The sequence below is a fragment of the Narcine bancroftii genome, chromosome 6 (genome assembly GCF_036971445.1).
Source record: "Narcine bancroftii isolate sNarBan1 chromosome 6, sNarBan1.hap1, whole genome shotgun sequence".
In the NCBI taxonomy this organism is placed as follows: domain Eukaryota; kingdom Metazoa; phylum Chordata; class Chondrichthyes; order Torpediniformes; family Narcinidae; genus Narcine; species Narcine bancroftii.
Genome location: NC_091474.1, coordinates 245,290,375 through 245,305,194, shown reverse-complemented (window position 1 = coordinate 245,305,194; position 14,820 = coordinate 245,290,375). Strand labels below are relative to the sequence as shown.

Here is a 14,820-nt window from a genome sequence, read left to right as displayed (position 1 = left end):
ACATAGAAATGAATAAATGTATTCCTTTGGAAAAAATAACATATAATTTAAGAAATAACATCACAGTATTCGAACAAATTTGGGAACCGTACATGGAACACAACAGAGAGGTCCTACCGCGGACCTCCACCGCCTAAAATGACAGAAGGAGAAGACGAAATGAACTGACCCAGTATGTAAAAGTAGAAGACACAAATTTGTTTATTTTCATTGTGTGATGACGTTGTTTAATGGGTTTAATGTATCATATAGGTTGAACATTGAGTGGGTGGGGGGGGGTGGGGTGAAGGAGGGAAGGAAGGGAGGGGGGAAAAGGGGAGAAAATGACACTGTGTATATTCAAGAGGGAAATGTTTGTGTGTATTTCGGTTGGTATGGTTCACAGTGTGAAAAATAAAAAATTTTAAAAAGGTGAGTGAGAAAGGACAGCTGTCTGAATTAAAGGCTGGGGAAAGGGGAAAGAATGGAACGGGGGAGGAGTCCAGGCCAACAGATAAAAGGTGTTGATGGGATATGACACAAGGAAAGGGGAGAATTGATTTTGTATCTATGAAAGGAGATAGAAGGAAAAGGGGAGAGAAAGGAAACGGGGAGGGTTTTCAACACAAACTGGAGAGGTTGATGTTAATGCTATCCGGTTGGAGGGTGCCAGGCAGAAGATGAGGTGTTGTTCCCCAATTTGTGGTTGGTCTCAGACTGGCCATACCTTTTATCTGTTGGTCTGGACTCCTCCCCGTCCCATTCTTCCCCAGCCTTGAATTCAGACACCTGTCTCTTTTCATTCGTATCTTGAAGAAGGCCTCAGGCCTGTAACGTCGATAATGTATCTTTACCTACTACGGATACTGTGAGACCAGCTGGAGTTCCTACACTATGTGTTTTGTTTACAATCACTGTGTCTTAAGACTTTTGTGTTTCACTCCAATGAGGATTCACTCAACCATCACACAAAATGAAGAGTCGCTGTTCAACTGAAGCAAGAATTTTGGGCACATGTACATTGTAAACTGCGCATGACAATAAATTCATTGTCGTTAACGCCAGAATGCCTCACACTCCTGACCCTTGGAGAGATCGGTGGAGGTGAGTGGGTCAGTGCTTGTTGACTGGATCATATTAACATCAGAGACTTTTGAGTAAGGTTAATTTCCAACAGTCAACTCAGTTGAACAAGAAAGTCTGTAGATGCTGGGGTTGAGTGCAGATCGAGCAGTATCCACAGCCAGTGAAAGGTAATCAATGCTTTGGGCCTGGCCCTTCATCAGGTTGAAGCACAAACAGGCAGGTGCCTGAATTAAAAGGTGGAGGAGGGGAGGGGGATTCAGGAAAGGACAGAAGGGTGAGGGAGAAGCACAAGTATAGGAGAATACAGGTTGGAGGGTAGGGAAAAAAAAGCCGAGATGATGGGGAGAGGGTCTCCTTTCTTCCAGTTCCCTGGCCCCTACCCTCTCCTATAAGAGAGATAACCCCTCCCCCATGACCTCAGCTTCTACCCTGTCACCTGTATCCACCCATGAACTCTTCCCTGTCAGCCTGTGCTCACCCCTTGCTGCTGCCTCCCTCTTCTCTCCCCACCTTTTTATTCCGACACATTGCAGTTTTTGCTTATGCTTTGACGAAAGGCCCAGACCTGAAACGTTGGTCACCCCTTACTTCCTGATAGACGCTGCCTGACCTGCTGAGTTTCTCTAGCACCAAGTCAGCCCGCTCCTGTCTCAGCCACTGCAAGTAGCCAGGGATCTAGACCCTGCCCCGGGTTCGGGACACCAGCAAGAATCCCACCCTCTTCCTGTGCCCTGCCATGGGAACATTCCAACTTCAAAGAGAAACCCAGGCTCCTTAGACTGAACAATGAAGATTCACTCAACCATCACACAAAATTAATTTTAATAAATTAATCACTTAAATAGTATGGAAATCAGTTGATGCAGTGGATAATGAATTAAAGACTGGATGGAAAGCAAGCTCTAAGGCACAAGGACTGACCAATCCTGATCGTCTGTTGGGGGAAAAAAAAATCACCTGGCCATAAAGAAAGAATAGAAGCAACTCATTATTGAGATGGATGGGTTTTATCTGAACCCAGAGTTTTAATGGACAAAATGCCAAATTAAATCATTTACCTGATAGGGACAGGTTGAACATCAAAAGGAAAATCTTTGTTATAAGAAAGAATGTTCTTTAAAACTGTAAAGAAAAAAGGAAAAAACAAACTAATGTCTGCAGGTAAACATGGGGGTTTAGTGTCCAGACTCTGCAGTTGCTTTCAAACAGAGAGAGGGATTTAATCTGGAATCATATTCAAACTCATGTGGTTAATTTACTGGACTAGAATTCAATGAGAGAACCAATAATGTAGAGGCCCGAATTCAAATCCCATTACAGCATCTATTCAAGTAATTAAAGTGACAGCACGGGGAGCATGGCGCTTCAATTTGCATTTTTAATTTTTCAAATTTACATCACAGTAGAAGCCGATTCTGGCCATTTGAACTGGTGCTGGCCCTAATTACACCCAAATTGACTACATTTTGGAAAGTGGGAGGAAACCGGAGCCCCCTAATGAAAACTCTCACAGAAACAGGGAGAATGTACAAACTCCTTACAGACAGGGCCAGATTTAAATAAATCTTGTGTTCTAAAACCTGCCATCAGTGACATTGATCCAGAAACTCAGGGTCTCCCTTTCAACCCCATTTGGTTCCTACTGGTCTTCAGTTGCCCTGTCTTGACTTTTGCCACTCCAGACATTGAGGAGACTGTATGTCAGTCAGGTTATTGAGTAATACCATAAGACACAGGAGCTGAGACCATCAAGTTTGCCCCGCCATTCAATCATGCTCTGATCCATTTTCCCACTCAGCCCCACTGCCCGGTCATCTCCCCATAACCTTTGATGCCCTGCCTAATCCAGAACCTATCAATCTCTGCCCTAAATCCACCCAGTGACTTGGTTTCCACAACTGCCTGTGGCAACAGATTCCTCAGATTTACCATCCTCTGGCTGAATAATGTTTAAAAGACATTTAGATAAGTACATGGATTGGAAAGGCTCAGGATACAGGCTCTATGTAGGCAAGTAGGACGAGCTTGGTTAGACTACTTGGTCAGCACAGACAAGCTGGGCCGAAGGGCCTGTCCCTAATGCTGTAGAACTATGACCCGCAACTCTTTCACTGCCCTGCATTCCGGGGCAATGAGGGCTGGGCAATAAATGCTGGCCCTGCTGTGGTGGCCATAATCCACTGGATGCATAAATTAGTATAATCTCCAGTCCACCAATGGTGGTCTCACCTGCAAATGTGTTTAAAGCAGATGAACAAATTTAATCTCTAGTCCTACAATTGCATTTCATACAGCTTTTTGGGCTCTAAACTTCCAGTTCTCCTGAAGGACAGAATGCAGGACTCAACCTGTACAATATTTCTGTGAAATTTCCATGGCACTACGCTTTTGCACATTCATCCCTCTTTGAGGCTTCCTTTCCATTTTAAAAAGATAGAGGGAACTTTGCAGCCAGAGGTGAGAGGAGAGTTAAAAGAGGTATACAAGATTTTTTAAAAATTGAGACATGGCAGTTGGTGCAACGCCTTTACAGCACCAGCGATTGGGACCAGGGTTTGAATCCTCCGCTGTCTGTATGGAGTTTGTACGTTCTCCCCGTGTCAGTGTGGAATTTCCCCGGGGGCTCTGGTTTCTTCCCACTGTTCGAAACATACCGGGGGGGGGGGGGGGGGGGGGGAGGGGGTGGTGTTGGCCAATTGGGTGTCAATTGGGCGGCACAGACTAGTGGGCCGAAATGGCCTGTTAATGTGTTGTATGTCCAAAATAAATACAGCACGGCATCAAATACTTCTGGCCCACAAGCCCGTACACCCCAAATACACAATTAACCTACGACCCACGTACGTTTTGGAGAGTGGAAGGAAAGCGGAGCACCCAGAGGAAACCCGTGCAGGTCACAGGGAGAACATCCAAACTCCTTACAGACAGCACCGGATTGAACCCGGGTCACTGGCAATGTAATAGCGTTGTGCTAATTAACCATGTTACCCCATGGCCAGCACTTTTTTCCTGGGGCGACAGCAGCAAATACTACAGAACATCTGTTTAAAAAGAGTGGAGGAAAGTTTACGAGAAGGCTTACACTGAGCATTTCCAAATATTTTTGCGTAGTAGGGGAATTAAGGATTATGGGGAACAGGCAGGGTAGGGGGAGCTGCATCTACAGCCAGATCAACCATGACCTCATTGAACAGTGGAGCAGGCTCGACGGGCTGGATGGCCAACACCTGCTCCAATATCTCAACACATTCCCTGCTCTATCTGAGATGGGGGTTCATTCTTAAGAAGGGGAACCCCATGTACATAATGTTAAGGAGGAATTATTATGTCAAAAGAAACATTTATGATCTTGGTTTAACAAGGTCTCAGGATCCGTGGTAGTTGTTTTGAAATTCCAGACAGATACTCGAGCACAAAATACAGGAGAATAAAACTCCCAATCTGCAGTAAAAACAGAAACTGCTGATAAAGCTCATTTGGACAGGCAGCATCTGTGGAGAGAGAAACAAGATAAACCTTTTATCTGAGTCAGAACATCAATTCTGCTCACAGACAACATCGGTTACACTGAGCAGGTCCAAGATTTTGTAGGGACTAATTAGGCACATTACCCAGTGCCGATCTGAAGGAGTGCAGTTGGAGACAGAAATTAGCTTTCAAATAAGGGTTTGTTCTAAAGGCCAGGCTCCCTTCTCAGGCGGACGCAACAGATTTAACAGCTCCATTCCCACTGGGTGTTTGAAAGGCCGAAACAGAGTAGATGTGGCAAAGTTATTTCCCATGATAAGGGAGCTTAGGACAAGAAGGCACAACAGGATTGAAGGTTGCCCTTTAAAACAGATGTGGAGGAATTTCTTTAGCTCGAGAGTGGTGAACCTCTGGAATTTGTTACCATGGGCGGCTGCGGAGACCAGGTCATTGGATTATTATTTAAGGCAGAGATTGATAGATATCTGAATAGTCAGGGTATAAAGTAGAATGGGGCTGAGTGGGAGAATACATTAGCTCTTTACAGAATAGTGTTGTCGGTCAACAATGGTCTCCTATATCTTACGGCCTTATGTTCCCCTCTGACATATCGAAGCATTCTCTCATTGAAACTTTCACACAAGGAACACTGGAGGCCAGGTGGTCAACTCCAGGCCAGTCAGGATTAAATGTAGGAGAACGGAGACCAGAGAAAAGGCTCAGAAGGTTAAACTGAAAGAGCACGGACTCTATAAAATCATACCTTACTATAATGCAAATATGAAGCAGGAGTAGGCCATAAAGCCCCTATCATTCAATATTTTATAATATGAAGCAAGGTTAACAGAGCTAGGGCTCTCTTCTCTGGGGTGACGAACGGTGTCTTAATAGAGGTGTACAAGATTATGATGGGCTTAGTTAGAGTGGACAGCCATCACCTTTTTCCTGGGCCAACAATACCAAAGGGATATCTGTTTAAGCTAAGTGGTGGAAAGGTTTGCGGAGATGCCAGAGGTCCATATCACATATCACCATATACAGCACAGAACAGGCCAGTTTGGCCCTACTTGTCCATGCCGGAACAAATCCCCACCCTCTGATCCTCTCCCCTCCATGTAATTATCCAGTCTTTCCTTAAATGTAAATAACGTCCCTGCTTCAACCACCTCTGCCGGAAGCTTATTCCACATCGGTAATTTTTAAAAAAATACACAGAGAGTGGTGGGCACCTGGAATGCATTTTTGGGGGTGGTGATGGAGGCTGGTACAATAGGGACATTCAAAAAACTTTTAAGATAGGCACATGAATATAAGAAAAAAAATAAAGGTTCAGGGGTGTGAGGTTGGGAAGGATTAGATTGTTATGGAGGAGGTTTATATAGGTTTGTACCACATTGTGGGCCGAAAGGCATGTTCTGTTCCATATATTATCACAACAATCTTCCAACTCAGCAGTACTTTCCTTCACTAACCCCTCAGATCAGCACTGGGTAATGTGCTTAATTAGTCCCAACAAAATCTTGGTTTATTTATAGAAATAGCCAACCTGAGCCACAATTTAAGAATGAAGTAATTAGGAAACCCAGCAGATGGTGCTTCTTGCAAAGGGAAGTGAATGTAAAAGCAGAGAGGTTTTGTGTCAATGAGGTAGGGCATTGGGGAGACTACATGTTGGTCTCCGCTTAAGGTGATGAAGCCTCTCAGAGAAGGTTTAGCTGGAACATAAGGGTGGAGAGTTTGTGGGGGGTGTGCATGGCCACCGAGAGATGGTAATGAAATCCCAGTCATATCTGAATAATCTCCAGTTAGTAAAAAGACACAAATGCTGGAGGAACTCAGCCGGTCTCACAGCATCCATAGGAGGTAAAGATATATAATCAATGCTTCGGGCCTGAGCCTTTCTTCAAGGACAGATCTGCAGACCAATGGGGCTAACTGGGAAAATGGATCAGCTCATGATAGAATGGATAGTGGATTTGATGGGCCAAATGGCCTACTTCTGCTCTCATATCTTGTGGTCGTCCTTTCACATTCTCAACTTTTTACGTTTCTTGTAATATTGTGAGTTTGTACGTTCGTGGGAAGCTGCAGCAAGCAAGATTTTCATTGGATCTGTACACTGTACTCATATTTATGACAATAAAATTCATTCATTCATTCTTACATCTCTTGCCACGTTCAATATCCAGGAGCTACTTACTTGGTTCGAGTGTCTTCAGATCTTCCAATGTGAATTCATCATGAGATTGTGATGTCTATAAAATTTTGAAATAAAAGAACAAACATTACCCAGACTCTTTACCCCAAAACTAATCCACAGATAATTATGTAAAGGCAAGTCCAGCCATCAATTCCCACAAAGCAAGACCCCTCAAACAACTGTGCATCCACAATCCAATTTTGGGAGTGTAGCGGGAGCCCCACACGTACAACAGAATCGCACGCAGCCACAACAGTTCAGCAAGCGCATTACCAGAGCTCATAGCCTCCAACGATGTCCCAGTCCTCCAGCTACAAGCCAGGCACCAGCAATTAGGAAAAGGGTGCGAATAAGAGCCCGTGCTTTTTATGGCACCTGACACTGGAGGCAGGAAAGTGACGTCACTACTGCATCCCAGAAGGCTCAGCGTGAAACACGCAGAAGGAAATCTAAAAGCTGTGGTTAAGCACAATAAAGGGACTATAAAGATAAAGAATGAAACATGGGAAAAGCTATGCTCTGGAACTATGAGAAATACAATAAACACGAGGTTATGCATGATACAATATAATTGGTTACAAAGGCTATACACCATGCCCCAAAAGTTAAATAAATGGGACCCAACAGTATCAGATAGATGTTTTCGCTGTAAGAAGGAAATGGGAACAACAGTACATGCAATTTGGGCATGTGAAAAAGTGGAAAAGTTTTGGAAAGATCTAAATCAGGTATTAAATAAAATCACAAAAAATAGCATAACAAAAAATCCAGAGATCTTTCTTCTAAGTAATATAAGAAGTAAAGAACTTAGCCTCGATTTGGATGAAGCACAAAAAAAGATTTATTATGATAGCCTTAGCTGTAGTAAAAAAAATGTATAATGTCAACCTGGAAATCAGAAGATAGCCTGAGAATACAGCAATGGTACATAGAAATGAATAAATGTATTCCATTGGAAAAAATAACATATAATTTAAGAAATAACATCACAGTATTCGAACAAATTTGGGAACCGTACATGGAACACAACAAAGAGGTCCTACCGCGGACCTCCACCGCCTAAAATGACAGAAGAAGACGAAATGAACTGACCGAGTATGTAAAAGTAGATGACACAAATTTCTTGTTTATTTTCATTGTGTGATGACGTTGTTTAATGGGTTTAATGTATCATATAGGTTGAACGTTGAGTGGGTGGGGAGGGGGGATGAAGGAGGGAGGGAAGGGATGGGGCAAAAAGGAGAGAAAATGACACTGTGTATATTCAAGAGGGAAATGTGTGTGTGTATTTTGGTCAATATGGTTCATAGTGTGAAAAATATTTTTAAAAAAATCACAATAAAGGGACTGATTCCTGACTCTACTGTCTCTTTTTTTAAATAATTTTTTATTTTTGACTCTATGAACCCTATCAAACAAAATGTGTACAAACGTTTCTCATTAAATTTACACAGTGGCATTTTGTCTCTTTCCCCCTCACCCTTCCCTCCCTCCCTCCCCTCTTCCCACCCCCCTCCAAAACCCATAAATATTCAACATGTACAATACAATAAAACCATAAAACAATATCTTCACACAAAGGAAAATAAACAAGAAAAATGTGTCATTATTTGTTACACACTGAATCGAGTCGTTTTGTCTTCGTATCATTTTCATTTTAGGGGATGGAGGTCCTAGGCAAGCTCTCTCTGTTGTGTTCCATGTATGGTTCCAAAATTTGTTCAAACAATGTGACTTTATTTTTTAAAATTATATGTTATTTTTTCCAATGGAATACATTTATTCATTTCCATGTACCATTGCTGTATACTCATGCTCTCTTCCATTTTCCAAGTTGACATTATACATTTTTTTGCTACAGCTAAGGCTATCATAATGAATCTTTTTTGCACTTTATCCAACTTGAGGCCTAATTCTTTACTTCTTATGTTACTTAAAAAGATCTCTGGATTTTTTGCTATGTTATTTTTGTGATTTTATTTAATATCTGATTTAGTTCTTCCCAAATTGTATTCACTTTTGTACATGCCCAAGTTACATGTACTGTGGTTCCCATTTCCTTCTTACAGCGAAAACATCTATCCGATAATGCTGAATCCCATTCTTTTAATTTTTGAGGAGTGATTATATACCCTGTGTAACCAATTACACTGTATCATGCGTAACCTCATGTTTATTGTATTCTTCATAGTTCCAGAACATAACTTTTCTCATACTTCATTTTTTATATTTATGTTTAAATTCTTTTCCCACTTCTGTTTAAGTTTATACTTTATTTCATCCTTTTCCTTATCTTGCAGCTTAATGTACATGTTTGTTATAAATCTTTTAATTATCATTGTGTCTGTAATCACGTATTCAAAGCTGCTTCCTTCTGGTAACCTCAGCCTGCTTCCCAATTTGTCCTTTAAGTAGGCTTTCAGTTGATGGTATGCAAACATTGTACCATGAGTTATTCCATATTTGCACTTCATTTGTTCAAATGTTAATAATTTATTTCCCAAAAAACAATTTTCTATTCTTTTAATTCCTTTTCTCTCCCATTCTCTAAAGGAAAGGTTATCTATTGTAAAAGGGATTAGCTGATTTTGCGTCAATAATAATTTTGGTATTTGGTAATTTGTTTTTTACCTTTCTAAGTGAATCCCCCAAGCGCCGGCCGCCTCTCTCCCCACTTAACTGATTTTGGAGTTTTCCGGATTTTATACGTCCGGATAAAGGATCGTGTACCTGTATATTAAACAACTTCTCATAAACAAAATAGTCCCTCACCCCCCCCCCCCCCCCCATCCCCATACGACAGAGCTTACATGTATTTTAAGTATATAGAGTACCGTTGGGAAACTATATTTTTGTACATATAATAGTTACTTTAATCTCCTTCTTTGTTCCTTTTTATTACTGTATCTGGGTCCCCATGTAGTCCACGTTTGGCTGCCAGACCTTTACAAAAGTGTCTATTTATTCTTTAAGTTAGTTGGGTTTTTTCTTGTAGGTATCCAGCTATTTGTTTCTGCAGCCCATCGTGCTCTAAGTCGAGGGGAGTCGGACTTCCAAGTGATCACGATATATTTTTTCGCTACAGCCAGTGCTATTTTTATCAACGAGGTTTGATATTTGGTCAATTTGTCGCTTATTTCCATGAAATTACCGAATAGATACAGCTCTGGGTTGCCTGTGAAGGCCACTCCTGTGATTTCTTGCCAAAATGGACTCACTTTCATACACGATCATGTGGCATGTAGAAAAGTTCCTGTCTCAGTCCTACATCTGAAACATCTCTGATATTTAAGCTTTTAATCTTTTGAGGGGTAAGTTATAATTGGTGTAAAAACTTATACTGAACCAGTCCATATCTTGCATTTATAATTATGCCCTGCTATCCTTACAACAACCTGACCAGCTTCTTTCTGGAATCACCAACCCAAGTCCGACTCCCATCTTTCCTTTCACCTCTGCAACCCTGGTTTTGCACTTTCGCTTTGGAGAGCAGAGTACATTTTATTTTGATAAATGTTGATGAATTCCCCATTCAGACTGTTCGTCCAATTTCACTAATTTCAGGTGGGGTCAATGTTGATCCTCATCTTTCTCTTAATCTTAGCTGGAGAAAACAGAAAGTGGTCCCATGGGCCACTCCGTATTTGTGTTTTAATTGTTCAAAGGACATGAGTTCCTTCCTTGTAATAGTCCTTAATATATCTTATACCTTTGTCATACCACGAATTTAATAATCTGTTGCCCATGTTCATAGGCAATAACACATTTTTTACACAATGGTGCTTTTATTGATATCCCTACTTTTTTCCTAGACATTAATTTCTTGCCACATTCTAATCATGTCCATTAAAATGGGATTATCCGTCTTTTTCTTTAGTGATTTGAAACTCCATTTAGAGATAAAGTCTTTTGCTTCCTCCTCCTCCATTGAGTACATTCCCATTTGAACCCAAGATGGGGGGTTGTCTTCAGTGAAGAAGGCTGCGAGAAATCTAGCCTGCGCAGCTAGGTAATATTTTTTGAAATCTGAAAGTCTAAGCCCTCCCAGCCTGTAGTCCCATGCCAGTTTTTCCAATGCAATTCTTGGTACCTTATTATTCCATAAGGTATAATTCCATATAGGTACCTTATTATTCCATATAGGTAATATTAGTCTAATATGGTTGTTTCATAACTTTAAAATGTTTTTAAATAATGGAATAGGCAGCGATTGAAAAGGTATTGCAGTCTTGGCATCACTTTCATTTTGATGCAGTTACCAAAGTAATTGGTAAATTTCTCCATTTCTGTAGGTCTCTTTCTATCTTACCAAGAAGAAGATTGTGCAAGTTATTGTCAGTTGCTGTTCCAAGATATTTTATTTCATCCATTTAAATTTACTTCCTTTTTGGTATCTTTTATATTCAAAATTTGTTAATGACACCAATCCATATTAATTTTGTCGCCTGATTTTCTTCCATATTTTTCTAGTGTTTCTTGTAATTATTACAAAGATTAAGCTGGTTCTGATGGGTACAATAGCACATAATCAGTGAATAGACTGATTTTGTGTTCTTCTAGCCCAACTTTGAAGCCCTTTATATTCGGATCCCTTATTAACTCTGCCAGCGATTCAATGCTAAAATAAAAAGCACTGGGGACATGGGCATCCCTGTCTGTTCGATCTACTCAAGAGGAATAGCGCCGACATCTGATTATTTGTTATTATTTTAGCTTGTGGTTTATGTTATCAAGTTTTTATCCAATTTATAAATGTTCTGCCTGTGCCAAATTTTTTCAGTGTTTTAAATAAAAAGAGCCATTGCAAACAGTTGAATGTTTTTTCTGCTTCTATGGAGACTGTAATACTTGGATTTTGTTCAGATTTAGCCATGTGTATATTAAATAATCTTCCTAAACTATTTGAGGAATGCTTTCCTTTAACAAATCCTGCTTGGTCCGTATATATCAGTTTTGACAAGTATCGTCCTGACCTATTAGCCGATGCTTTCACTAGTATCTTATAATCAGTATTTAACAGGAATATTTGTCTCTATGATGAAGTTTTTTTTGGAAAATTTTATTTTTTCATTTGCATCAAATACAAACATATGCTTCTTCATCTTGAATAATACATAATAAAAAAGATGCAAAATGATACATAGTTTAATTTTTATCCCCATCCCTCCCCCTCCCCCCAAAAGAAAGAGAAAAACACCTGAATAATTTTACATCTATCAATAGTTATATTTTCTAACATATTAATTCTATCTTGAATATATTATTGGGAGGAGCAAGTGTAGCGGATGACATGGATGGACTTTATCAACAAAATCCATATATGATTTTCGCATCTTATAATTTAAGGAACCAACCAGAAAAATTTTATAAGTATTTTTTTTTCTCATGGTATACAATTTCCACATGCCAACTATCCAACCCTACCATATTGTCCGACTTCCACAATGATTAAGTTTTTTGTGGGTCCCTATTCTTTTTTTTTAATATATAACATTGTAATAATCGCTGTTGAGAATGACTCCGGGAGAATCTAGACTTGATGCGAGTTGTGCACCCTTGAGTAAAAATAGTCTCTCTCTGTGGGATTCAATTGCCTCCATACAGCGATAAGATTTAGATCTTTCATATATGAAATTGCAGTTTTTGCTGCTTTCGCCCTCGTTATTGTTCTTGCCGATTTATCTAGTATTGAATCCAAGCCGAAATTCAAGTCTCTTCCAACATATTTTGACTTCCCTCTGCTGTTTTTAATAAAATGTCCTTCATAAAGGATTCATCATCATAATTCAGGGCATAAATATTCATAAATATCCATGCTTCTCCATAAATTTTACAGTGTGCCATTACATACCTTCAGGATTGATCAATCAAGATATCTTTTATTAACACTGGTGTGTGTTTATTAATTACAATAGCCACCCCTATTGCCTTTGAACCAAAGGAAGACTATATTATTTGTCCCACCATCCTCTTTCTAATTTATCATGTTCCAATTTGGTAAGATGTGTTTCCTGCAAAAAAAGCAATCCACTTTTCATTTCTTTAATCATGCCAAGACCCACTTCCTCTTCACCGTACCGTTTATCCCATTAATATTAAGACTAATAAACTTTAGTGATTTCTCCATGCCAGTTTTCACACAAATATTGTATATCTTCCCAATTTTATAAATACTTTAGTAACATTTCCCTATTAAAAGACATTTCCAACACATACATTTCCCCTTTAAGAAATGCACACACATTCCTAGCTCTGACAGTGACAATAGTACCCAGAAGAAGAAACAACCCTCTCTTTGATACCATCTTTTAAAATCGCTCCTCTCCTGGCGCCATCTCCACTCCACCCCACCAAGTCGGAGTTCCCACCTTGCTGCTTTCCTTAATATCTTTCTGTCTTTTCAGAGCTCTCCATATAAACCAATTTTTTTTCTTTTAACAGTGAAAACAAGATGGCTTAGCACTATTGGTATAAATAAAAAGATACGACTGTTAGTCTCATTTTGAAATGGTCTTTTCAGCCCTTTCAGCTGGCGACTTTAATCTTTTCATAACTTTCTTAAAAATTCTTCCACTTCTTTATTCTTGAAAATTTGTCGATTACCTTCTGTGACGTCCACCCTGAGTGTTGCTGGAGAAATCATTGAATATTTAAAGTTTTTAGATTGCAGTTGTCTCTTTACCATGTAAAATTCCTTTCTTTGTTTGACTAAGGCAGGGCTGAAGTCCTGGGAAAACATTACTTCTGCATTTGTCCACCACTAATGGGCCATTATTATTTTTTGAATGTTTGTATGCTGCTCCCAAGATCACACGTCTTTTCCAGTAACTTGAAGAAGACCGCAGAGCCCACCTCACTGACAAAAGGCAAAGGAGGAAAAACCCAAGACCCAACCCCCAACCAACCAATTTTCCCCTGCAACCGCTGCAACCGTGTCTGCCTGTCCCGCATCGGACTTGTCAGCCACAAACTTTAGTGTTTTCTCCATGCCAGTTTTCACACAAATATTGTATATCTTCCCAATTTTATAAATACTGCAGCTGACGTGGACATTTACCCCCTCCATAAATCTTCGTCCGCGAAGCCAAGCCAAAGAAGCAAAGAAAAGTCTTACCAGGACTGGTGGTTGATCGCTGGTTCTTCTGGGTCCGAGGGTCCGTCGGTGAGCCCTTTCAATTTGTAGCTTTGCATTGAACTTATTTGGTCCCAGCATTGTTGGATCCATGTTTCAAAGAAGCTCACCAGGTCTTTCCTCTCGATTCCTTCTCTCAGTCCCAATGATTCTGCTGAAATTTTCCATACGGTTGATCTTGTCCATCAGTCCTTTCTTTACTGTGTCCCATATTTTTGCTTTTCCTTCCAGTACCTTCAGCCTGTCAGCCTGTCTTATGTTTTGTCCAGGTCAGCAACATTAATTTCCATTACCTTCTCTGATAAATCTCTCATTGCTGATCCCAGACCTCGTAAAACAACTGCATAAAGTTTCCATCATGTTCAGGGTGGAGGCTCTATCTTGGGCCAACTCCCCAGCATTGCTGGCTTCAGCCGGTCCCAAGGCCCCTGCTGAGTCACTCATCAGGCTTCCATTCACTGTTCCTGGCTGAGCTGTTACTTCTTCAGTTTTAGTTCTCAGTTGCCTGGTCATTTTGCACTTGCTTTATCCAATTTTGACGATCAAATTCTGGATCTTGAGCTTTTAAACTGTCTTTTTAATACTTTTTATGGAGAGCTCTTTTCAAGACAAATTCTGCTCAGCTCATTAAAATGGCATCCCACCCACCCCCCTCAGACTTTCTCATCTCCCCCCAGCTCAACTCTGACCCTCTACCCCCCGTTTGACAACCCCTACTTGCCACCTCCACCCTCTGACCGCCCTAACTCTCCACCTCCCACTCTGACAACTCCTCCCCTCCGATCCACCCACTCTCCAGCCAGATGGCATGAACATTGACTTTCCTGCTTTCCATTAAACCTGCTCGCCTTTTCTTTCCCCTCACCTCTTTTCCTGTCCTTCCAGTACTTTCACCTACACAACCGTGCCATCCCCTCCCCCTCACTGCTGTGTCCCCTCCCTCCTCCTATCATCT

General features: G+C 40.6%; 1 protein-coding gene across 4 annotated transcripts in view; it reads right to left on the bottom strand.

The window, feature by feature from the left end:
• aida (axin interactor, dorsalization associated) overlaps positions 1-14,820 on the bottom strand; it is an 83,700-nt gene that overhangs the window by 24,849 nt on the left and 44,031 nt on the right. For 2 of the 4 annotated variants that reach the window (XM_069887876.1, XM_069887877.1), the window contains exons 4-5: positions 6,734-6,788; positions 2,124-2,187 (exon numbers count right to left, since the gene is read on the bottom strand). In XM_069887876.1, coding sequence (XP_069743977.1) covers positions 2,124-2,187; positions 6,734-6,788 — 119 coding nt within the window. Of the gene's footprint in view, positions 1-2,123; positions 2,188-6,733; positions 6,789-13,847; positions 14,020-14,820 lie in introns of all 4 variants that reach the window. The other 2 variants (XM_069887878.1, XM_069887879.1) reach the window with 2 other exon arrangements.